Here is a 24082-nt window from a genome sequence, read left to right as displayed (position 1 = left end):
GCGGGTGGGGTGCAGAGTGTGGGCGGGTGGGGTGCAGAGTGTGGGCGGGTGGGGTGCAGAGTGTGGGCGGGTGGGGTGCAGAGTGTGGGCGGGTAGGGTGCAGAGAGAGGGCGGGTGGGGTGCAGAGTGTGGGCGGGTAGGGTGCAGAGTGTGGGCGGGTGGGGTGCAGAGTGTGGGCGGGTAGGGTGCAGACAGAGTGTGGGCGGGTGGGGTGCAGAGTGTGGGCGGGTAGGGTGCAGACAGAGCGTGGGCGGGTAGGGTGCAGAGTGTGGGCGGGTGGGGTGCGTCTGCTAGTGGTCGGGAGGCAGACTGGGAGGTCATATAAAGCATGTCCAATCATCTCATTCTGCCCGAATGAAATGATTGGACATGCTTATTAAAAAACAAACGTTTTTAAAATACTTATGCTACCCTAGATTATTGATTCTTTTTGAACGTGAATGCAGATATAGGCTACTTTAAATAGCTGCATTTTTAATAGATTAATCGTATTGTTAACCCAGTAATCATTTTGATGTGCACATAAACACCTGCATTTTTTTTTTTACTTTCATCTGATAACTTCTTTGTATCATTTACTGTTTTCCTGCGTGACTTTTAAAGCCCTGTGTTTATTTTGTATTATCCACTTTATTTCATTGATAGGCCACCTGGTATATCTCTGCATAAGGAATCCACGATCCCTTCAGGGTTGTCTCCGCTCTAACCATAAGGACCTGTCTGTCTGTGTGTCTGTGTGTCTGTGTGTCTGTCTGTCTGTCTGTCTGTCTGTCTGCCTGTCTGCCTGTCTGCCTGTCTGTCTGTCTGTCTGTCTGTCTGTGCGTGCTCCAGCGAGGACATGATGGGCCACCCCGACCTGCGCTCAGAGTGTGACGTGAACCACCTGGAGCCGCTGCTGCCTCAGGACGTGGTCGACGAGCTGCTCAGCAAATACGTGCAGACCTTCACCGTGAGCAGCGGCCAATGGGGAGGCCCGGGACGGCCCCGCCCCCGGGGAACCTGAGCTCTCATAGGCTGGGACTAGCCTCAATCAGAGTTATTGGCATTAGGCACAATGCAGTATTATAAATATATATTGTTGTATTATACTGTGCTTAACCGTAGACTGCAATGCTATACTCTTATTATGGAAATGCATGCACATAGAAATTAAGAAAGCCTCATGTCTTGCACCATTTCATTATATTTCCTTCACCATCACTAGAAGCACAAGATACTTTATTTCCGTATGATTCAAACACAAAGAATTCATGCCCTTCACTTTTAAGGAGTAACTATACCCTAGTTTGCTGCCATCTACAGGTCAAATAATGCTCTGACAAAATGGGGGGTTTTAGACTCCAGTTGATGTGTGACCGTACCCCCTCCTTCTCCCTACAGTCTAATATAACTGGCTGGCTGCGCAAGGCTCTGGAAACGGACAAGAAGGACTGGCAGAAGGACACGGAACCAGAGGCAGACCAAGACGGATACTACCAGACCACCCTGCCTGCCATCGTCTTCCAGGTGAGTCTCACAGAGACGGCCGCCATCTCCTCTCCCTGCTGCCATGTTTTAGCAGAACTTCTTTGCTTCTGTCTGTCTCTGTCTCTGTGTCTCTGTCTCTGTCTCTGTCTCTCTGTCTCTCTCTCCAGATGTTTGAGCAGAACCTCCAGGTTTAACTCTCTCTCTCTCTCTCTCTCTCTCTCCAGATGTTTTAGCTGAATCTCCAGGTTTAACTCTCTCCCTCTCTCCAGATGTTTGAGCAGAACCTGCAGGTGGCAGCCCAGATCAACGAAGGCTTCAAAGAGCAGGTCCTGAAGCTGTGCCTCAAACAGATGAACACCTTCCTCATCAGGTGTGTTCTCTGCCCCTCACCTGCTCCAAGCTGTGCTTCCCTGAGTGTGCAAAGTCGACGTTTAAATGTTCACGATTTTGAAAATTAACAGCATATATTTGATTCACTTGCGTTTGGAGTTCTAAAGACATAACGAACGGTTGGAATTATTTTGTGCATTCTACCAGAGTTATTTCCGCTGTCAGCATTTTAAGACAAAAAAACTGCAACAAATACAAAACGTTTGAGAGAAGGATAGATGATCCACCTGGTCCAGAAGACCAAAGGGTCAAACTTCCACGGAGGAAGACAACATAACCTGACTCTTAAAGGAGGGAATGCATTTGTGTTGCAGGTATAAAGAGGAGGCCATTGCCTACAAGGAGGATCACCTGCGAGACAGACAGCTGCCTCAGTGCTACATCCAGTACATGATCGCCATCATCAACAACTGCCAGACGTTCAAGTAGGTCACACAGCAACGGTTCCAGCACGGACAAAGAATACGTCGGTTGAATGTCCGACACAATCACATTAACTGATAACCAAGTCTAACATTTGGAATATTAAAGGTGGAGTATCTGCTCTTTTAGCATGGGTTCGAGGGCACTGATGTGTAAATGAAAGGGATTGCCTGTTGATGCGCGTGTTGTAGTGACTCCAGATCGACCATTGCCGTCTCTACGCTTCCCCTAGAGAGTCCATCAACAGTCTGAAGAGGAAGTACTCCCAGTCCTCTGAGCCCACCGCTAGCGACGCTAACATAGAGAAGACCCTGAACGAGGTGGCCAAAGAAGGTTGCCAGTTCCTATTGGACGAGGTGTTCCTAGATCTGGAGGTAAGCAGTGTTGTGATTGGCTGAAAAGCAAGATGGGCTGGTCCAACAGATACTATAGTTAAAAAAGATGTAGAGGAAAGATAAATGTGGTTTATGTAATAGGATCATCATTCATTGACTAATTCATTTGGATAGAAAATTCTGACAACCTTGAAAAATATTACCTTTATTCTAATGAGACCTTAACATCCTCCACCGAATTCCTACAATGCACAATGTTTTGACTTGGTTAACGATGTACCCCTGGACCTCCCGTGTGATGGGGCTAAACCTTTATTCATGCGAGTATCGGGATGCTTTGCTTCCCCCTGGCTTAAAATTATTTATCTTAGTGGAAGCAAATGAACGGCCATTTTTTCACCTCCACTGCGTTTTGTTCTGTTCCGTGAAATACATCAAAGGTGACGTATTATACCACCAGGTGTGAGTGGGATTAGCTCGTATGGCTCGTTGCGGCTAATCACACTCACACCTGGTGGTTTTTACCCTGGGTATACCCAGGCTGCCTTGCGTGCGATTTCATTTCGCGCTGCCAGGCAGCCTGGATTCCATGGATCCGATTTTCGCCCGAGATAGGGAACCAATCACAGAACATTGAGGGACGGCAAGACGATGACGACGTCTATGCGCACACCCATCGTCTTCTCCCTCATCGAATTTCTGTCGCTCTACATACGTCATCTGGTGTAATTGATACGATTGGCTATGAGCTACGTACAGACTCAGACCTTCGTAGCGCCCAATCAACGGCTCCGGGCAATCGTAAACCACGCCTCAAATACGAGAAAATGAACGTGTGGTTCCCAGAGCTCTCCTCAATGTCGATTGAGATGAGGTCTGGCCTTAGCCAGGCTAGGTGGTTTTATATTCCACCTTAAAAGAAAAAGACACCGACAGACCGGCAGAAGCCAGACATGGAGGGTTAGGGTTAGGGTTAGGGTTAGGGTTAGGGCTGGTGGTCAACCTAGGAGTGGAATGTAAAGCGCCCCCCAGCCGCGTCCAGGTGGTACCCTGGGGCGGCGCCGGAGGTAAACCCTGCCTGTGTCCCGCCCAGCTCCACCTCAACGAGCTGCTGACCAGGAAGTGGCTGCTGGGCTCCCACGCGGTCGACACCATCTGCGTGACCGTGGAGGACTACTTCAACGACTTCAACAAGATCAAGAAACCCTTCAACCTGGTGAGGCGCTCCTCTTCAATTATTTAACTTCTACATCGAAACAAGCAACCAAAATGACCAACCGACGACTTCGCTCTATGTCTCCAACGCCTAAACCAAATCAGATCAATGCAGGATTAATAATATTATAATATATATAGATTCATCATGTTTCAGTTGGTTAAATCCGTGTTCTGGCTGGTTTGGATATGAATTATTTGAAGAGCTGTGATGTGTTTTTACATTAGGCTTTAGCAATGGCGACACCTAGAGGCCGTAGTGTGAAACTCAAGCTCATATCCCAGAGTCTCAAATTAACTTGGTAATTTCTTACTTCTAAGTGGCTTTTTTTTGGCAACATAGTCGTTATTATTGTGATTGCCCAACAGTCCATATAAATGAGATCAAAATGGCCGTGCCTCTTGGCCTGGCATACCGTTGGCGAAGCCCTGTTGGTGACGGCCCGCCGTGTGGTTGCCATAGCGTTGGTGACGCCCTGCCTGTGTGGTTGCCTTAGCGATAGTGTTGGTGACGGCCTGCCTGTGTGGTTGCCATAGCGATAGCCGATGCCGGTGTGTTGCCGTAGCGATAGCCCTGGTGCCGTGTGTTGCCGTAGCGATAGCCCTGGTGCCGTGCGTTGCCGTAGCGATAGCCCTGGTGCCGTGCGTTGCCGTAGCAATAGCCCTGGTGCCGTGCGTTGCCGTAGCGATAGCCCTGGTGCCGTGTGTTGCCGTAGCGATAGCCCTGGTGCCGTGCGTTGCAGGAGATGAGCGGCGAGGCCCACCGCAGGGTGGTGGTGGAGTACATCAAGGCGGTGATGCAGAAGAGGATCACCTTCAGGAACGCCGAGGAGCGACGTGAAGGGGCCGACCGCATGATGAAGGAGGCGGAGCAGTTCAAGTTCCTCTTCAGGAAGCTCACCGCGGTAAGCTGTGTGTGTGTGTGTGTGTGTGTGTGTGTGTGTGCTTGTGTGCGTATGCCTGGGGTGCGTGTGTGTTTCAGAGCCACAATGAAACAACATTTTCTTTTTTTACATTTCCTGGTCACAGCACTCGCACAAACTGTATTCCCCCGGTCCACTGAGTCACGGAGGTGACTCAATAAGCCGAACCCTTCATGTGTTGCAACGTAATGCAGATGTGTTGCAGCGTCATACCTCAGCATGTTGACGTTCAGGACGTGTTCTCTGAGGGAGCCCTGACACTAAACCGTTGAGCCAGCCACTGCTCTGCTCGGCCAATCACGCCCCAGTAACACCGGCCAGGCTCAGACCCTAGCGTCTGAGGGGTTCGGCCCGACGCGTTCTGGCCCGTCACCCCGTCTTCGTTGCACTTCTCCAGAAGTTCTGTTTTTCATTAACACGGTGTGGGAGTAGCTAACCTCCTAATCCCACCGGTGAACTAACACCACGCTGTCTGTAGTGTTCACCACACCCACCCTGTGGCTCCTAACCCCACCGGTGAACTAACACCACGCTGTCTGTAGTGTTCACCACACCCACCCTGTGGCTCCGACCGGAGAGCACCGACACCAAGAGTAGCGTAGGAAAGAGGAACGATAGATGGCTCACTGACGCCCCCCCCCTGTCCGCTGCCCCCCAGGGAGAGGACACGGACCGGCTGTGTGACTCCATCGCTGCCATCGCCGAGGTCTTCAAGCTGACGGACCCCACGCTGCTCTACCTGGAGGTCTCTACGCTGGTGTCCAAGTACCCCGACATCAGGTACGCACGCGCGCACACACACACGCACACTCACACGCACACACACACACAAACGGCCACACACAAAAGCACACACACAAGCACACAAATGGCCGCAAACACAAGCACAACAAATTCTCACCCACCCACCACCATGTGGATCGCAGGAGATTTGAATTGGGTCGCCAAATATATATTAAAAAAAAAATATATATATATTTATTTTTTCATATTAGCATTTAAAAAAACTTTCAACAAGAAGCATGTTTTTGATCATGCTGAATGTTTTACCTGTTCATTTTACTTATAACATTGAATCTAGTTGAAAGGCTAACGTACATTGTGTTTGTTTCACTGATGAGAGGAAATAAGAACAATGAGATAGCCAAAACAAGGAGATGTTGACTCCGCCTAAATGCATTTATTTGGTCTAATTTATAAAGTATTTAATACCTGTATTATGTTTTCAATAACAAGTGCATAAAACCAAGTGTGATTTATCTCTTCAGAATAGCTGGTTTAAGTTCATATAAGGGGATTCGGAATTGGCAGTTAAAAAACGTTCAGGAATGTTAATTTATGCAGAAATGTGTTCTTCTCAGGATTTTATAGATAAGGCCTGTCTCCGATTTTATAGAGACACTGCATTAATTAACCGTCATTAACACTAACCCCCCCCCCCCCCCCCCCCCCCCCCCAGGGAGGAGCACATCGTGGCCCTGCTGGCGGTGCGGGGCGATGCCACCAGGGACATGCGTCAGACGATCATCGAGACCCTGAGCCAGAGCAAGCCGGCCTACATGGGCATCATGCAGCCCATCTTCAAAGACATCACCGTGCCCTCCATGACCATGACCTCCATGACCTCCATGGCTACGGCCAAGCTGCTCAAATGAGCCCCCCCCCCCCCCCCCCCCCCGACACCACTGTCATCAGGACCCCCCTCGGTCAACGCTCTGAGTCCTGTGTGGGAACACCTCCAGCCTGTTGAACCACCCCCGGTCCAGATCCCAGGGTGGGACTGGGGTCTTATCAAATGGGTGGGGGGGAAGATGGATCCAGTGGAATAGACTTTGCCAAATGCTGACGTAGATTCACATTTCCTTGTTTTCGTGTGTTTGCTTCTGCTTTTGTATGAATTTATCGATTACAACATTGTTAAAGAAGCCTCTTTACCAGAGGCCACAGAAGACCGGGAAGCAGCCAAAGGACTACTGTGTACAGCGCGACAGGAGTCTTATCAGCTCTAATAGATCATCCAGTGGCCGATGCCTCGCGGTAATGCCTTACCCCTGAGACACAACTGGCTCCAGGCACTAACATTCCCTTCCCAGGCAGGAATGCTTTTCCAATGCTGTTAAAACACACGTGGAGAAACGATTTTATCTTTAAACAGAAGCTGTGCTACCAGACAGCATCCGTTACATGCTTTATCGCTCCTCATGTTTCACGGCGGGTGGTGTACCTATCCTAGGTGATGCCTACTGGAGCCCCTAGCCCGTAGTCTTGTTATGCTCTAGTGTCCACTCTGGACTGTTTGAACGGTGGTCCTCGTTCACCTTCACGTTTATAGGACAATGTGACCAAGGTGGGAGTGTACGTGTGACAGGTGGGAGAGAGGAAGGTTGAAAGAGACATGACATGCATGACATTTTTTCACAATTGCTTTTTATGTGGCTTTACTTTAATGGGCTGATGAATGGAGTCTAATGTGGGTACACTACCTTAATTCTGCAGAGCTAGGACTAAATGATTTACAAGTCATTGAGTACTTTGATGATCTTGATGATTTAACATAAAGGTTTAAAAAAAGTCAAATGAGTTGTGGTTGCATTTTTCCATTAAAGATTTGCCGATGTTAAATTGTATTACAGCAAAAAGGGCAAATGATCATGAATGAAGAAAAAACAGATTGATATACAGTGTATGATGAATGTAAGATAGGTAGATGGATTTGTATAGCAGTGACGACTCGCATATAGGAATGATTATTCATATTTGTCGATTTACTTTCAAATGAAGCAGAGCTACACTACATACACTGCAAGTCGTTTATGATGTGATCGAAATGACCACTGGAGGCGCCAGTCTACAAATCTGTTCCGCTACATTACTTGTCGGGCGGAAAAAGAAACCACATTTTAAACACGTTCTTCCTGTGTGGGTGGGGACTACGGTGTTTGTCTACGTAGCATTCAGCCTTAAACATTTGACGGCCACGATCACTTACACACCAAGAAGAACGTCTGTTCAACAAACAGTTTGTTAAACACGTATTTTTCTTACGAGCGGTGGAAAGGTAACATAACCTGCAAGATGGTGGCGAAACAGAGAATCCGAATGGCCAACGAAAAACACAGCAAAAACATCACGCAGAGGGGGAACGTCGCCAAATCATCGGTACAGAACTTGTCTAATTCCTTCTAGTTACAGGTTATAAGGTAGCTATTGGGGGGGAATGTGATTAGATCATGTTATCTAGCTCCTCTAGATGATGGGATGTTGTTTCATAGATCTACTGATACAGTGACCTATTTAAACTAACCGTACGATTTCGCTCCCATGTTGAACTCTGCTATTGTTTCATTTATCGACATATGGGTACATGGAAGTCCAGTGACTTGAAAAGACCCCTCATGATATCAAATAGAATTTCAAAAATCATTAGACCGTACTTAATGCACATATGTGGGTCGACATACGGCGAAGCCCACGTCGTCCTTCCGTGCGTGAGCTGGCCTGTAGACTGACGACTTGTTCCCATGGGTGTCTGTCTGTTCGCAGAGGGGGACCCAAGATGAGAAGGTGGCGGTGGGACCCTGGCTTCTGGCTCTCTTCATCTTTGTTGTGTGTGGCTCTGGTGAGTTCTGCGTGGATCATTGCGATGTTGGCTATCCATTGTTGTGGACTAGACGCAACCATCAAATGTGGCCCGATAATACCTCTTGAATTATGGCCTACACAACACAGTGGAGGAAAAAAGCGTACATTGTTCCTTTTGTACGTGTTGTCGCCTATTCACAATGTTCTACGTTGTGGATGTTACTTAGTTTCATGTTTCAATTTAAACAAATTACAACTTCCAAATGATTGTCAAACGTTGAGATATTCACGTAACGTTTTTCACAAATCTCTAGAAGGGCTCCAATTCCTAGTGTCTAGCTTTATGGCTTTTATTTTAAACTGATTTGAGATTATCTTTATGAACTACTTATTACACTTTTTTTTTTATCTGCAGCACGCATAATAATGACCTTATTTCTAGTTATGAACATCATTTAATCTTGTAATTTAAGGACTATTTAAACAACAAACTGTCAAGGATTAGATTTGTGGCTTGCTCTTCAGGTGGTTTAATTCACACAGGTGTATATTATCTGCAGTTTTTGCTTTTACCCTCTCAGGGACAGCCAGTACACCTAGCACACAAAACAAACATAACTGGGTTTGTTAACCAAGCAGCAGCTTGTTGATAACAAGTCTTATCGAAATTAATAAATCCTATTAAATGTTATTTTAGATGATACGTTTTCAGGCTAATTAAAATGGCACGATATGTCCCTTTTTAAAAATAAAAAATTGGTTTATTTTCAATCTAAACTGTGTTTTCTTACTCATAAATATCCCAAAATTGGCATCTTTTGCAACTGCACAAGATGGCCGGTTCACGAATTAGCCATGCTTGCTGGAGTCTCAAAATCCTTTTCTATTGACCCACCATGTTGTCCGGCTGTCGGTGTATTTGACCACTTAGGTCAGACTGTGGGTCATATTCTGATACTGCAAATGTCCCCCTTACGTTCTCTTATCTTATCTACCTGTACCAGTACAGTGTTAAATATTGTTTCTTAACAGATTTTTTTTATTCAGCATAAAGAGGACATACAATTTGGAGTAGATGCTTGTACAATTATACTTTCTTTACTTGTATTCCCATGTCTGTTATAAAGATTGTTATGAAATACCTCACTTCACACTTCACTGGTGATAATACATTTCAAAATACATAAACAAGAGAAGTACACACCAAATACCTAACCTCTATTACCACCAATGCATGAACACTACAATAACTGTAGTATTATATGCAAACATACCTTGTCATAACGGAGAGCACAGAAAACCGGTGTAACATGTCTGTTCCCAACTGTAATCTTTCTGTAATTTTCTCCATTTCTTATGCATTATTTACCCGGTCTCACTTTTGTGTGTGTTTTAAATACCCTTTTTAAAATACTCACCAACTTAAAGTAATGATTTGACGGCATAATGCAATCCTCCAATCTTAATTGAATGAGGAAAATACGTTTTTTTTGTATTATTATAGGAATCATATCTACATAATACAGTAATCTCAACTGGATTTAATACAATGTGTTTTTTTCTTTCTGTACAGCTATCTTCCAGATCATCCAAAGTATCAGGATGGGGATGTAAAATGATGCACGGAGAAAGGAGGCTTTTCATTCTGCTTGATCAATGTCTTCTTCCCTGTTCTCTTGAACAATGGCGCCCCCTGTCGTTCCTGTCGTCCAATACCTAAGCCACTGAGCATTTCTCATAACATTTCTGCACCTTATTAGGACTTTTTGTTCTGGGTTTGCTGCATTTTTTTTGTGTCTTCTGGCATTCCTGTTGCATTCACTTTCACACATTTTGCTAGTTTACTACACATTGAGGCTTTACCCTATCTTTACCTAAAGGAATCCATGATAGCAGTTCATACCTGAATGGTGAATATTGCTGGGGAAAAAATGCATTCCATTTTCTTTTTTATCTGATGATCATCATTTTACTCTCAGGTATTCGACAGGTTAACCTATGGGTCTGTGAAGTCTTTCCTAATTATTTTTTAATTCTTCTAAGGGTGTAATTTACATTTGCCCAATGGTGTATTATTTTCTCAGTGTCCTAGCAAAATCATATTTGATAATTGTATGATTTTGTTTTGTTTTGTATTTTGTTTCTTTGGACCAGAATGTGGTTTAGTAATGACAAAGCTGTCGTGAAATTCATAGTTGTACACAATGTTAAGATATACAAGCAGTGCTGTATGAAAGGAATAGCATATTTCATAAGATTTACCATCCTGGTCACCTAATTGCACGTGTCAAATTCAAACTGTTAAGCCAATTTTGTAATTATGTTCCATCATATGAAGTCATTACTCAGAAAATCACTAATGCCTTTGTGTTTGAAAAGCGTCCTTATCTTTTTTGTGCAATTCTGATTCAGGGTTATATGGTATTTGATGGGGGAACAATAAATTCTGTAATGGAAATTAGATTCTGTTGCCAAGTAAAATAAAGATTTATACATTTTTTCAACACATCAAACTACGTGTTCTGCAAAGATTTATTTTTATTTTTATGCTCACACTTCAGAAGCATACTAGGCCACCATGCATGTGAAGCATGCCCACTACCAAAGATTTCGTCTGAACACTCCAGAGGGGGGCAGTGTACCGCGAAGCTACCTTCCAATATTACGACACTTTACAATTCTATGATCACAAAACAGGTCTCTTAACGTTTATTTTTGCGTTAATGTTACATTTGTGAATCACTTATTTTGAGGCCGAAATAAAATAATGTGGCGGTGCAGGGGATGAAGATGTATAAGCGGATGTGACGTCAAATCCATAACAACCTCTAGGCTGCTGATCAGGAAGAAAACTTGCTAGCATCTACACACAAACAATACAATTTCGTGGTGGTTAATCCTCATCATTACGATACATCGAGCGACATCGGACATTAGGGCCAGCAAGGTAAATGTTTGCATGTGTAGATACGTCTGTATATCCTCTGTGATTTGTTGTTCAACGAGGCTAGCCACCGTTAGCACGAAAGGCTGTGTTAGCGCAGCTAGCCGACGGGAGCTATCTCCTCAAAACACAACATCGAGATCTCAATATACCTGCTGTTGGGGTCCAGAGGTACATCTGGGTTATTGGGGGCGAAAACACCGACTTGAAATACTCCGTAGAAATGTGCATTGGAACTGGCAGTAGCGACATATAATCAAGCATTCAAGCGAATGTGTTTTGTTAGCCAGTATCAGCTATGACAATCAACTAGTCAAATACCGCAATAAAGTTGTCCTAATGTTGAATTAAAAACCACCTTCCAGATACATATATGAGAGCATTTCAGAATTAAGTCGTTTCGTATAGTTAGAATGTAAAACATTGTTCTTATAATTGATATTGTGTGATTTATTAAAGGCCTACTTAAACAGATACCAAAAACAGGCTGTATGACCCCACAACTCCGTTATGCACCACACTTGTTCTCCATTTTACACTACTTTTATTTGTACACAGTATTTCGGTAGAACTTGCAGAATGTAGCATTATCAACTGAATACAGAATAAGGAAGTACACTGAATAGCAATATGCGATTTTCCATTTGATTACAGAGAGGAAAACGTTTTCAAATAAAGCAATTGTGATCACCAAAGATATTTCATGATTATATGAATATACTCAACACAAGCTACCTTACAGAAATGAGGGCTTCAGACCTTAATTTTGAAGCCATTTTCAAAAGTTGATTTAATTGTTTATACTTTCAAAATACCAATTAAGTATCATTGACCACATTTTTGTTTGTGTCTTTCCAGGTTGATAAGCCCTTGTGACATCTCTAATTCTCCATTCACCATGGTGGAATATTACCAGATACTAGGTGTTCGGAGAGAGAGTTCTGCCGAAGACATCAAAAAAGCGTGAGTCTCAGTTAATGGCATGGTGTCGACAACCTTCCAATAAGGGAAAAATTATATCGGCTCATGTCACCATGTCACGTTTTAAATATATATAATGATGGATGAGGTACATCCTTAAATAAGTGTCAGTTGAGGATGAATTCGTTTTCTTATTGTTACTGTAAGATGATAACTGTTCAGTCAATCCTTAACCCCTTCCTTCTTGTGATGTTTTATTATCATCAAGAGCCAAACAAAGGGTTGCTAAGAGAAAATAGATCACTGAAGATGCGTCTTCCATTCATGTGGATTACGTAACCATAGCCAATCAACTGGCGATGGCATGCGCATGATGTTTGTTCTGCTACTGGATTTAGTTACAGAAAACTGGCCCTGAAGTGGCACCCCGACAAAAACCCAGAGAATAAGGACGAGGCGGAGAGGAAGTTCAAGGAGCTCTCTGAGGCGTATGAAGTCCTGTCAGATGGTACGTGACCACACAAACATCCCATTTGAAGTGAAACGAATAGACTCTATTTTCATTGACTTTTTCATTTCCAACATTGGAACCATTAGAGCATAACATAATTAATTTAATTATTTATTTTTTTAAGGAACATTCGTCATAAAACATGAGTTACTGCACTACAAACAAATGCAAACCTAAGTATCATTAGCCAACTCTCCGCACTTCACGAACTAGACAAGCAACATTAGCCAGCACTGACTCGATTGTATCCCCGGTTACATTGAATACATCGACCCTACTAAAAACACCAAAAGCAAGTGTTTGGTCAGAGGAGGTTATTATCGGTATCCTAGTATACATTGACTGGTGGTGATAATCTGTTTCTGTATCTCGCAGCAAACAAGAGGAACCTATACGACCGCTATGGCAAAGAAGGGTTGACAAACGGAAGTGGCGGAGGTAAGAGTGCTGTTGTTGGACGGGCGCCGTCTGCAGGAGGTGCTGGTGTTCCGACGTGGGTTGATATGGGATGTTGTCTTGTGGTTCTGCAGGCAGCAGTTACCACAACGGAGGCCACTTCCATGAAAACTTCACCTTCCGGAACCCGGAGGATGTGTTCAGGGAGTTCTTTGGGGGAGCCGACCCGTTTGCGGAATTCTTTGGTGAGCGTTTGTACTTCTGCTTGACATTCGCTTCCTTCAACGTTTAGTTTTCCGGTATTATTGTGGTCTAGTGTATCATTGATCAATTATTTTCGAGATGCCTCCAGTCTTCGACCAGGTTTGTGTATGTATCTGTCTAGACTCAGTTGTTTCATTCCTATTTGTAATCCTAAAATATTAGATTTAGGCCCAATCCCATTTCTACCCCTTACCCCTTCCCCTTCCCCCTCCCCCTTGTTTTGAAGGGGTAAGGGGTAGAAATGGGATCTGGCCTTACTACACGCTTGCCTTTAAACACACGTTCAGCCTGAACGGCAGTGAACAGTTCTTCATCAGGATGACACCTAGATACTCAAGACAGACGTGGGGCGTGAGTGTTGTTAAACGCTCCAGCCAAGGTGTGTCCGCTGTAGCCACATATTTAGTAACCGGTTCAGAAGTCCAGAACACTCGACCAAACACAACACAGTGTTCAGGAAACATAACCAAGGCCCAGCCTCTCAGCTGGCCGTGATTTGTCGGAGCACGCTGTATCTGGTTCTGGAGCTCTGGGTCGGGTTTCTCGGAGTTTGGCAGTAGAGACGTGTAGGCGGGAGAAAAAAAAGTCTTTCTTTAGAAACGGGAAGTCCAGTAGACTCGGATACCTGATCAAAGAAGGGACATCTCAGTTCCTCCTGCTGCATCAGCCCGTTGAGTAGAGCAGGCACAGGACGATGGGCGTAGATATAAATATAGAATAGGAACGGAAGCTTTATTTATATCGCACTTTTCACACACAAGGCAGACTCAAAGTGCTTCACATATAAACAGTGTCATACAATAAAATAGAATAATAGACAAGCAAACGAATGCAAAAATGAGTAAAATACCTATAAAAATAAAGGCAAAATTAAAAAAGCATATTCAAGATTCACTTTATCGTCATTTCAAAAACGGTGCTTCAATGCAAGAAATAAAACAAAATGCAGTTTCTCACTAGTGCACAGTGTTTAAATAGGCAGTATAAATAAATAATTAAAAATGATCAGTCTCATATAAACAACTAGCAAACAATATCAATAAAAACAGACATCAGTCTGAATAAAGTGCTGTGTGTGTGTGTGTGTGTGTGTGTGTGTGTGTGTGTGTGTGTGTGTGTGTGTGTGTGTGTGTGTGTGTGTGTGTGTGTGTGTGTGTGTGTGTGTGTGTGTGTGTGTGTGTGTGTGTGTGTGTGTGTGTGTGGGGGCACAGACCATTCAGGAGCCTAACAGTTTTTGGCTACGTTTACATGACAGTCTGAACAGAAGTCGCAAAAGTGGCGTCGCGTCTTCACTTTTATTCCGCGTTTAGACAAGCGTTTTCGGGATGAAATCTGCGTTCATACGGTGACGCAAATGTGTCTGGAATTTGATTGGGTATGCATGTCAGGCGGCTAGGTGGTGCTGTGATACACCATCACACAACACCGCCATGTCGGAGCGCATGCGTAGAATCATCATCCTTCTCTAATCTGCGCCGCGAGAACCAAAACATAATTACAGATCCTTCTCTGTTCAGTAATACTATCTGTACATATCCTGTACATTTCGTGGAAAGACTCCTGTAAGTTTATTAGAGCAGCCAGAGCAGCTTGAAGGTCCGACGCGTGGAAATAATCCAACATGTTTGTTTATTTCCCTGTACTGGGGCATGTATGTGACGTAAACGCGTACGCAACGTGAGCAGATCTGAGCAGAGTTTTGTGTCTTGGCAGTGTAGACGGAAACGCTACGGCGGAGCGTATTCAAGTTTGGGTTTCAGATTTCTGCGTTTTTAAGACCCAAAAACGCTGTCGCCGTCTAAACGAAAGGCGTTTCCGATAAGATATTTTGTCTTTTTTTCCCGCAAGCGTCCTCTTGTAAACGGGGCCTTAGAAAGTGCAATGTGTTTAAGATCAGATCAACAGTCCCTCTGGGACCCACGTCGGGACTCCAACCCGACCTACAGGAACCTGGTCCTTTCTCTGGGACTCCCACCCGGAGTAAGGACTCTAACCCCGACAGAGCTCGGGTCTCCAGCCCTTCAACGTCTCTGGTCCGCGTCAGGACTCCGGTCTATAAGGGGTCCACGGTTGGAACGCGCCCCAGCTGACCCCGCCTCCCTCTGTCTTGTCGTCGGTCCTCAGGCGGCGACCCGTTCGCCAACGACCCGTTCTTCGGCGGCGGCAGGCGGCACCCCCACAGCCGCGTGAGCCGCAGCCGGACGGGCGGCCCCTTCTTCGGAGGGTTCGGCGGCTTCCCGCCGTTCGGCGCTGGCTTCTCGCCGTTCGACCCAGGTGAGGACTGAAGGGGGGCCACTCTGTATCTGTACCTCTGGTGAGGACTGAAGGGGGGCCACTCTGTATCTGTACCTCTGGTGAGGACTGAAGGGGGGCCACTCTGTATCTGTACCTCTGGTGAGGACTGAAGGGGGGCCACTCTGTATCTGTACCTCAGGTGAGGACTGAAGGGGGGCCACTCTGTATCTGTACCTCTGGTGAGGACTGAAGGGGGGCCACTCTGTATCTGTACCTCTGGTGAGGACTGAAGGGGGGCCACTCTGTATCTGTACCTCTGGTGAGGACTGAAGGGGGGCCACTCTGTATCTGTACCTCAGGTGAGGACTGAAGGGGGGCCACTCTGTATCTGTACCTCAGGTGAGGACTGAAGGGGGGCCACTCTGTATCTGTACCTCAGGTGAGGACTGAAGGGGGGCCACTCTGTATCTGTACCTCAGGTGAGGACTGAAGGGGGGCCACTCTGTATCTGTACCTCAGGTGAGGACTGAAGGGGGGCCACTCTGTATCTGTACCTCAGGTGAGGACTGAAGGGGGGCCACTCTGTATCTGTACCTCTGGTGAGGACTGAAGGGGGGCCACTCTGTATCTGTACCTCAGGTGAGGACTGAAGGGGGGCCACTCTGTATCTGTACCTCAGGTGAGGACTGAAGGGGGGCCACTCTGTATCGGTACCTCTGGTGAGGACTGAAGGGGGGCCACTCTGTATCGGTACCTCTGGTGAGGACTGAAGGGGGGCCACTCTGTATCTGTACCTCTGGTGAGGACTGAAGGGGGGCCACTCTGTATCTGTACCTCAGGTGAGGACTGAAGGGGGGCCACTCTGTATCTGTACCTCAGGTGAGGACTGAAGGGGGGCCACTCTGTATCTGTACCTCAGGTGAGGACTGAAGGGGGGCCACTCTGTATCTGTACCTCAGGTGTCGGTCGCACCCTCGACGGTGGACTCGTTAAAGAAAGGAATCTGATAATCACACGATGGAACGAGGGCAAAATAAAAAGGGCAATTATTATAATATTTGTTTCTATTAAAGGAAATCAATTGATGTGGGGTGCTCTTAACCGGCGATGGACGGTCTGGGGGGGGTTCTTAATGCTCCCTGGTAGACTGAGGGGCTATTGGGTCTGGGGGGGGGGGGGGGGGGGGGGTTCTTAATGCTCCCTGGTAGACTGAGGGGCTATTGTGGGGGGGGGGGGGGGGTTCTTAATGCTCCCTGGTAGACTGAGGGGCTATTGGGTCTGGGGGGGGGGGGGGGGTTCTTAATGCTCCCTGGTAGACTGAGGGGCTATTGGGTCTGGGGGGGGGGGGGGGGGGGGGGGGGGTTCTTAATGCTCCCTGGTAGACTGAGGGGCTATTGGGTCTGGGGGGGGGGGGGTTCTTAATGCTCCCTGGTACACTGAGGGGCTATTGGGTCTGGGGGGGGGGGGGGGGTTCCTACCCCTTACCCCTCCCCCTTAAGGGGAAGGGGTAAGGGGTAGAGATGGGATCGGGCCTTAATCAGCACTAGGAGCTGAGGGTTGCGTCATCCTGACCCCTGACCCTTTGTCCCCCCTGTCCTCCTCTCCTGACCGCCTGTCTCCTCGTCTCCCGGCCGCCAGGCTTCGGTTCCTTCGGCGCGCTGAACTCCATGGGTCATATGAGCACCATGGGCAGCCTAGGGGGCGGCGGCTTCACCTCCTTCTCCTCCTCCTCCTTCGGCGGCGGCGGTGGTGGCGGCGGCGGCGGCATGGGCAGCTTCCGCTCCGTCTCCTCCTCCACCAAGTTCATCAACGGCAGGAAGATCACCACTAAGAGGTAGGTGTGTGTGTGTGTGTGTGTGTGTGTGTGTGTGTGTGTGTGTGTGTGTGTGTGTGTGTGTGTGTGTGTGTGTGTGTGTGTGTGTGTGTGTGTGTGTGTGTGTGTGTGTGTGTGTGTGTGTGCACAAAGCCAGCCGCGGGTAGACGCACTCCTGAGGAGTCACATCATATGACTTCTGTTGTTTTGTGTCGCAGCAGGCTGAGGGGATGTGGACTGTAAATGAGGCTGTTTTGGGGATGTCAGACTGTATTGGGGATGTGAGACTGTAAATGAGGCTGTGTTGGACTGAATGAGGCTGTGTATAGGGGATGTGAGACAGGTAATGAGGCCGTTTGTTAGGGATGTGAGACTGTGTATTGGGGGTGTGAGACTGGATTGGGGATGTGCGCCTGTAAATGAGGCAGTGTATTGGGGATGTGAGACTGTAAATGAGGCCGTGTATTGGGGGTGTGAGACTGTATTGGGGATGTGAGACTGTAAATGAGGCTGTGTATTAGGGATGTGAGACTGTACTGGGGATGTGTGACAGGTAATGAGGCCGTTCGTTAGGGATGTGAGACTATTAGGGATGTGAGAGGGTAAATGAGAGATGTGAGACTCTATTGTAGAGATGTGAGACTGTATTGGGGATGTGAGACTGTATTAGGGATGTGAGACGGTGTATTGGGGATGTGAGACGGTAAATGAGGCCGTGTATTGGGGATGTGTGACGATGTATTGGGGATGTGAGACTGGTAATGAGGCCGTGTATTAGGGATGTGAGACTGTATTGGGGATGTGAGACTGGTAATGAGGCCGTGTATTAGGGATGTGAGACTGTATTGGGGATGTGAGACTGGTAATGAGGCCGTGTATTAGGGATGTGAGACTGTATTGGGGATGTGAGACTGGTAATGAGGCCGTGTATTGGGGATGTGTGACGTGTATTGGGGATGTGAGACTGGTAATGAGGCCGTGTATTAGGGATGTGAGACTGTATTGGGGATGTGAGACTGGTAATGAGGCCGTGTATTAGGGATGTGAGATTGTAAATGAGGCCGTGTATTAGGGATGTGAGACTGTATTGGGGATGTGAGACGGTAAATGGGGCCGTGTATTGGGGATGTGAGACGATGTATTGGGGATGTGAGACTGTATTGGGGATGTGAGACTGGTAATCAGGCCATGTATTAGGGATGTGAGACTGTATTGGGGATGTGAGACTGGTAATGAGGCCGTGTATTAGGGATGTGAGACTGTATTGGGGATGTGAGACTGGTAATGAGGCCGTGTATTAGGGATGTGAGACTGTAAATTAGGCTGTGTATTGGGGATGTGAGACGGTGTATTGGGGATGTGAGACTGGTAGTGAGGCTGTGTATTAGGGATGTGAGACTGTATTGGGGATGTGAGACTGGTAATGAGGCCGTGTATTAGGGATGTGAGATTGTAAATGAGGCCGTGTATTGGGGATGTGAGACGGTGTATTGGGGATGTGAGACTGGTAGTGAGGCTGTGTATTAGGGATGTGAGACTGTATTGGGGATGTGAGACTGGTAATCAGGCCATGTATTAGGGATGTGAGACTGTATTGGGGATGTGAGACTGGTAATGAGGCCGTGTATTAGGGATGTGAGACTGTATTGGGGATGTGAGACTGGTAATGAGGCCGTGTATTAGGGATGTGAGACTGTATTGGGGATGTGAGACTGGTAATCAGGCCATGTATTAGGGATGTGAGACTGTATTGGGGATGTGAGACTGGTAATGAGGCCGTGTATTAGGGATGTGAGACTGGTAATGAGGCCGTGTATTAGGGATGTGAGACTGTATTGGGGATGTGAGACTGGTAATCAGGCCATGTATTAGGGATGTGAGACTGTATTGGGGATGTGAGACTGGTAATGAGGCCGTGTATTAGGGATGTGAGACTGTATTGGGGATGTGAGACTGGTAATGAGGCCGTGTATTAGGGATGTGAGACTGTAAATTAGGCCGTGTATTGGGGATGTGCATCATGCCGGAGGTGTTTCTGAATAACCTTTGTGTGTTTCCAGAATCATGGAGAACGGGCAGGAGCGAGTTGAGGTGGAGGAGGACGGTCAGCTTCGCTCGCTCACCATTAATGGTAAGGAACAGCACCTGAGACTGGATAACAAGTAAACAGACAGAGGGGGGCGGGGGGGGTGGAGGTGCAGCGACCACAGGAGATCTGTTAACTTCCTGCTCGGGTTTCACTCCTGTCTTGTCAGCAGCACAAGAGACACAAACTTGAAAAACAAAAACAAAAAAAAGCAACAACTGCTATTTACAGTGCTGTTCTATTATTCGGATGTATGTACTTGATTGATTTGTTTTTATGCATTGTTTTCCTTACCATCTCCTCACTTATTTATTATCCACTGATAGTCAGTCCTTTTCCTTTTCGTTTTTAGGCAGTTTATTTTCCTATGCATTTCTTTTTTACATGATGGTACTTTGATTTGATGCTGTCGTTATATTTGGCTCAGGGTGGTGTTGACATTTTGACAAAAAAAATAGTTTGGGACCACAGTGTTGATAATATTATGTATAGAATTTAGAAATCTCCTTCCTTAGGTCATGTGTGAGTGTGTGTGTGTGTGTGTATGAGCTTGTGTGTGTGTGCCTGTGTGTGTGTGTGTGCGTGCGTGTGAGTGTGTGCACTTCACTTTGTCGTGGTCTCACCATATTCCTTTTCCTCCGTTTTCATCTCTATATCTAACTTGCTCTGTCGCTCTTTCCACCAACGGGCATCCGGCCTTTGACCTGTGCTTAGACAACACAGTGTGCATTCAGGAAATTAAGCATGAGAATAAAAATAAAAAAAGATTACCAAGATGACCTTTCCGAGAAGCTATAAAAAAAAATGATTGACCAAATATCTGTTTGATTTTCCCGAGTCCCTCTCTGCTTGTCCTCTACTAATATCTTTTTTTTGAAGTGAAGCGAAAGCTGGTAGAATGTGTATGCGGTTTGATATGTTCTAATTGCTATGTGTTTTTCTTTTTTGTACCTATTTAATCAGCATGTATGTCAGTAAATGTTGAGTCTTAAATGTAAACGTTGCATAACGATGCACATGTGGTACAAGGAAAAGTAATGCTATAAACAGTTTATGGCAATTGGAGGAATTTTTGTGTAATTTGTTAACCAATAAATATTAATTTTTCGCCCTGTTTTGGGCATGTCAAAGTCTGGGTTTTGCTTGTGCGCTTTCTTTGACATTAATCATTGCATCATTAGAGAGGCGGTTGTTTTGGGTAATATGTGCGCTCGCTGCAACAGAAACGGCCACGCGCTGGACACTCCACCGCGTGGTAGACCTCCATGACGGGGACTAATGCAGTCAGAATAAGGGGAGGGGTTGTTGGAGGAGTTGTATTGAAAGCAGCATATGCGTCCCAAATCAATCGCTTTAACTAAAGATTAGACAAAGGTCACTCGACTTCCAGCACTACCACACTTGTTAACAGCAATGAAGATCGCTATTTTGCACAAAGATCTTGGACATGAATAATAATGTTTTATATTATGAATAATCAATTTGAGACTTTCTTCAAAAATCAGCTTTTCTGCAGCCTCTCTTCTACGACAAGTAGCATGCTAAGTATAAACTAACCCAAATTAATCAGAGGATTTCCTGCACGTTCCGCACCACTCTCTGCTGGGCTTAGGTATTTCCCCTTTTTTTCTCTTCTCTTTGAAATGTGTCCTTTTTTCTGTGTTCTTTTCTGCAGTTATATGCTAATTATTGTGAAAGGAAAACACTTTGAAAACACAATGCAAGCAACTTTTTGCAATGCAAGCCCGTATTTTTAACCCACAAAACAAACTTCCTCATGTCCCCTTAGCTTAAAAAAAGGGAAACTATTGAAGCATGTTCATTTTATGTTGCATGTAATTTATATTGAACCTGTTTCCCTGTGTATCTGCATGGCTGGCCACCAGCTGCAGGCCAAACATCTTTTATTTTATGGGATTAGAGGCTCTTTCTGGCAGTAGTATTAATTAGTATAATTCATACTTGGATAATAATTTAGTTCATAACTTGGTTTATTCTAAAAAATATAATATGAATGACTAAACAAAATGTAATGTAAGTAGATAAAAGAATGCAAACATTTTCACTTGTACTCCCAACCAGAATATATAATATTTTACCCATAACGGAAGAGTACATCGTTAAATATTTTTCATCGTTAAATATTTTTTTAAATATTTTTTAGCGCAATGAATATCAAGTTTCTTCCTCGAAGTACTCTCTCAAAAAGAAAAAGTAATTTTCTTTAGTATAAAAAAATAATCATGAAGGTAAACTTGATTTTGAGTTTGAGACTCGAGGATTATTAACGATCTACTAGTAGCATGAACGATCACCCAATTCACCACAGACACACACACAGACACAGACACACACAGTCACACAGACACTAACAGTGACACACACACAGTCACACAGACACAGACACACACACACACACACACACACAGTCACACACAGACATACAGACACACACACACAGACAGACACACACACAGTCACACGCACACACGCCAGGCCGGCGGCGGCGCGGCGAGCCAGGGGCGGTGCTAAACGTGGAGCTGTGCTGTGTTCTCGCCTCCTGCAGGTAAAGACAGCAACCCAGCCGTCCCCGCCCTGGATGGCGGAGCCGGCAGGCACACGTACCCCCACATGTCCTCCTCCTCCTCCTCCTCCTCCTCCTCCTCCTCCCTCCCCCCGTCCCAACAGCACACCCAGAGCCCCCCTGCCTCCAAACGGGCAGACTCACACAGAGAGGCCCAGGGCTCAGGAGCAGGTAAGCAGAGCCCCCCCCCCCGTCTCCAGGTTAAGGTCAAGCATCCCAATGATGTGGCTCAGGCACTGGGCTCCCGCAGGCTGCGATGCCAAAGAGTCCACTAATGCACACGAGTTTACTGCCATCTAGTGGTCAACACATGTCAGCAACACTAGGGTGGAAACATTTATATTTAAGTGTTGTGTGCTTGTTATAAGGGCATCCTTTTAAGAAGTTTTATTGCATAAGTTCTTCAGGAAAGGGTTTTTGATAGTCACTCTGTATTTATTGATAAATAATGGGTTGTGCATCAAAAAAGTGATGCATAAAAGTGATGCCACTAAAATTCTGTGCACATGTTGTGGCAGATAGGACATGTCATGTCTTAGAAACATATATTCCTAGGCTCACTACCAAGAAAGCAATGGCATGATCTATGATACAGAAGCTTTCGTCCTGTTTATTCCCAGATCACACAGACTTGAAGAGGAAAAGAAACTGTACAGTGGAGGATACAGCCAGGAAGAGGAGATCATGATGACACACATGCATTTGAACACACACACACACACACACACACACACACACACACACACACACACACACACACACACACACACACACACAACCAAGCATAGTATCCACACAAAGGCTTTTCAATATTTTAAAAGAAAATCTGAGGTCTAACGCTCACACCATTTTTTTTTATTCACTACAGATTTGACTTTGGTTGTTTTGATTTAGATGTTTGATTCTTCATTCACTCCAATATTCCCATTCTTACATCCAGACCCAGCCTCGGGCAGGGAGGGGGAGGCCCTTCCCTTGGTCCCGCAGGCTAAAGGAGTGGGAGCTTGTTTGTGTTTGTGTGTGGTGCGTGTAGGTGTGGGCGTCAAAGCCGCCGATGCAGTTTTGCACTGTATTGAATGCTACCCTTTCCTGGGGTTTGAGTTGTACCACCCGCTGGCAAACCCCCGGTCCCAGGTCCGGCCCGCCGGCCCGATGGGGGGGTCGTTGGAGTCTGTTGGAGCTGGGTTTAAGATAGGATATCACTGGTCAGCACTGCAGTAGGGTAGTAGCCCAGGCCTCTTCAGAGCGGCTGGTCAACTCAACTATTTAAACCTGTCAGCACGGCCAAATCCTTTTTTTTGTTCTGGGTAAACAAAAATTGTATTTACTCTGTGCTTGTTTTTATTAATGGATTCTTTCCGCTGCTGTTAAGACGTGAACAGCAAATGTACACGTTTAGCTTGGTATAGCTTCATGGTCGCCCAAACAATGAAAAGAGTGAAACCAATTCTAAAAAACATTGACACATCAGTTTTTTGATTTGCATGGGTAGACCCTCAAAAAACAAAAAGCGCCTTTTTAAACAGCGACACTGAAACCAACGTTTGGCCTACTCTACGGCATTTCCCCTCACTTTTTCCTTAACATTCGCCATTATTTTTAAAAAAATATTTTAATCTTTGATTTAATTTCTTTGTGACGCAAGGTTTGAGTTAATAAAAGGTTCCAAAACATGTGATTGTTGTTTGTGTGAAACTATTTTGTATCAAATCTCTGTTTTAACGTGTCAATGCAAAAGCCTTTGGCGCGTAAGTGGTCTGCCCCACTCCAGGTGCTTCCAGGTGTTTCCAGGTGCTTCCAGGCGGCCTCGGGGGTCTTTAGGATGGGGGCGGGTGGTCTTTGCATTTTGTGTCTGGGACACTGAAGACACGTCTGGCTTCCCTGCAGAGATGACGGTGCTGTATAAACATTTGTCTGTCAGCAACACCTTTTTGTAGATATTTATTTATTTTATTATATATTTATTTTTTATTTAGTCTTGACTAGTTGTTGT

At 45.7% G+C, this 24082-nt stretch overlaps 3 protein-coding genes across 5 annotated transcripts in view; all 3 read left to right on the top strand.

The window, feature by feature from the left end:
• exoc3 (exocyst complex component 3) overlaps positions 1 to 6915 on the top strand; it is a 15032-nt gene extending 8117 nt beyond the window's left edge. For both annotated transcript variants that reach the window (XM_060057886.1, XM_060057887.1), the window contains exons 8-16: positions 832 to 949; positions 1381 to 1506; positions 1737 to 1837; positions 2172 to 2282; positions 2513 to 2654; positions 3709 to 3831; positions 4574 to 4735; positions 5412 to 5533; positions 6213 to 6915. In XM_060057886.1, the coding sequence (XP_059913869.1) occupies positions 832 to 949; positions 1381 to 1506; positions 1737 to 1837; positions 2172 to 2282; positions 2513 to 2654; positions 3709 to 3831; positions 4574 to 4735; positions 5412 to 5533; positions 6213 to 6408 (1201 nt within the window). In that variant the 3' untranslated portion in view covers positions 6409 to 6915. The remainder of the gene's footprint in view (positions 1 to 831; positions 950 to 1380; positions 1507 to 1736; positions 1838 to 2171; positions 2283 to 2512; positions 2655 to 3708; positions 3832 to 4573; positions 4736 to 5411; positions 5534 to 6212) is intronic.
• A 745-nt stretch (positions 6916 to 7660) lies between these two features.
• Positions 7661 to 10848, top strand: LOC132462384 (stress-associated endoplasmic reticulum protein 1). Its single transcript, XM_060057890.1, has 3 exons — positions 7661 to 7912; positions 8297 to 8372; positions 9909 to 10848. Exons 1-3 carry the CDS (start codon positions 7829 to 7831, stop codon positions 9947 to 9949), a joined length of 201 nt encoding a protein of 66 aa, XP_059913873.1. The 5' UTR covers positions 7661 to 7828; the 3' UTR covers positions 9950 to 10848.
• Positions 10849 to 11125: 277 nt separating this feature from the next.
• dnajb6a (DnaJ heat shock protein family (Hsp40) member B6a) lies at positions 11126 to 23764 on the top strand. 2 transcript variants are annotated; one of them, XM_060057888.1, is made up of 10 exons: positions 11126 to 11282; positions 12138 to 12242; positions 12599 to 12708; positions 13087 to 13149; positions 13242 to 13352; positions 15496 to 15645; positions 17245 to 17440; positions 19480 to 19550; positions 22072 to 22260; positions 22710 to 23764. In XM_060057888.1, exons 2-10 carry the CDS (start codon positions 12178 to 12180, stop codon positions 22775 to 22777), a joined length of 1023 nt encoding a protein of 340 aa, XP_059913871.1. In that variant the 5' UTR covers positions 11126 to 11282; positions 12138 to 12177; the 3' UTR covers positions 22778 to 23764. The 2 variants fall into 2 exon arrangements, with proteins under 2 accessions (XP_059913871.1, XP_059913872.1); XM_060057889.1 differs by lacking the exons at positions 22072 to 22260; positions 22710 to 23764 and having other exon boundaries at positions 11127 to 11282; positions 19480 to 20635.
• Positions 23765 to 24082: the final 318 nt, after the last annotated feature.

This window comes from Gadus macrocephalus, chromosome 8 (genome assembly GCF_031168955.1).
Source record: "Gadus macrocephalus chromosome 8, ASM3116895v1".
Lineage (NCBI taxonomy): Eukaryota > Metazoa > Chordata > Actinopteri > Gadiformes > Gadidae > Gadus > Gadus macrocephalus.
The sequence above is the reverse complement of the archived record's forward strand: the minus strand, read 5'-3'. Positions and strand labels throughout refer to the sequence as shown.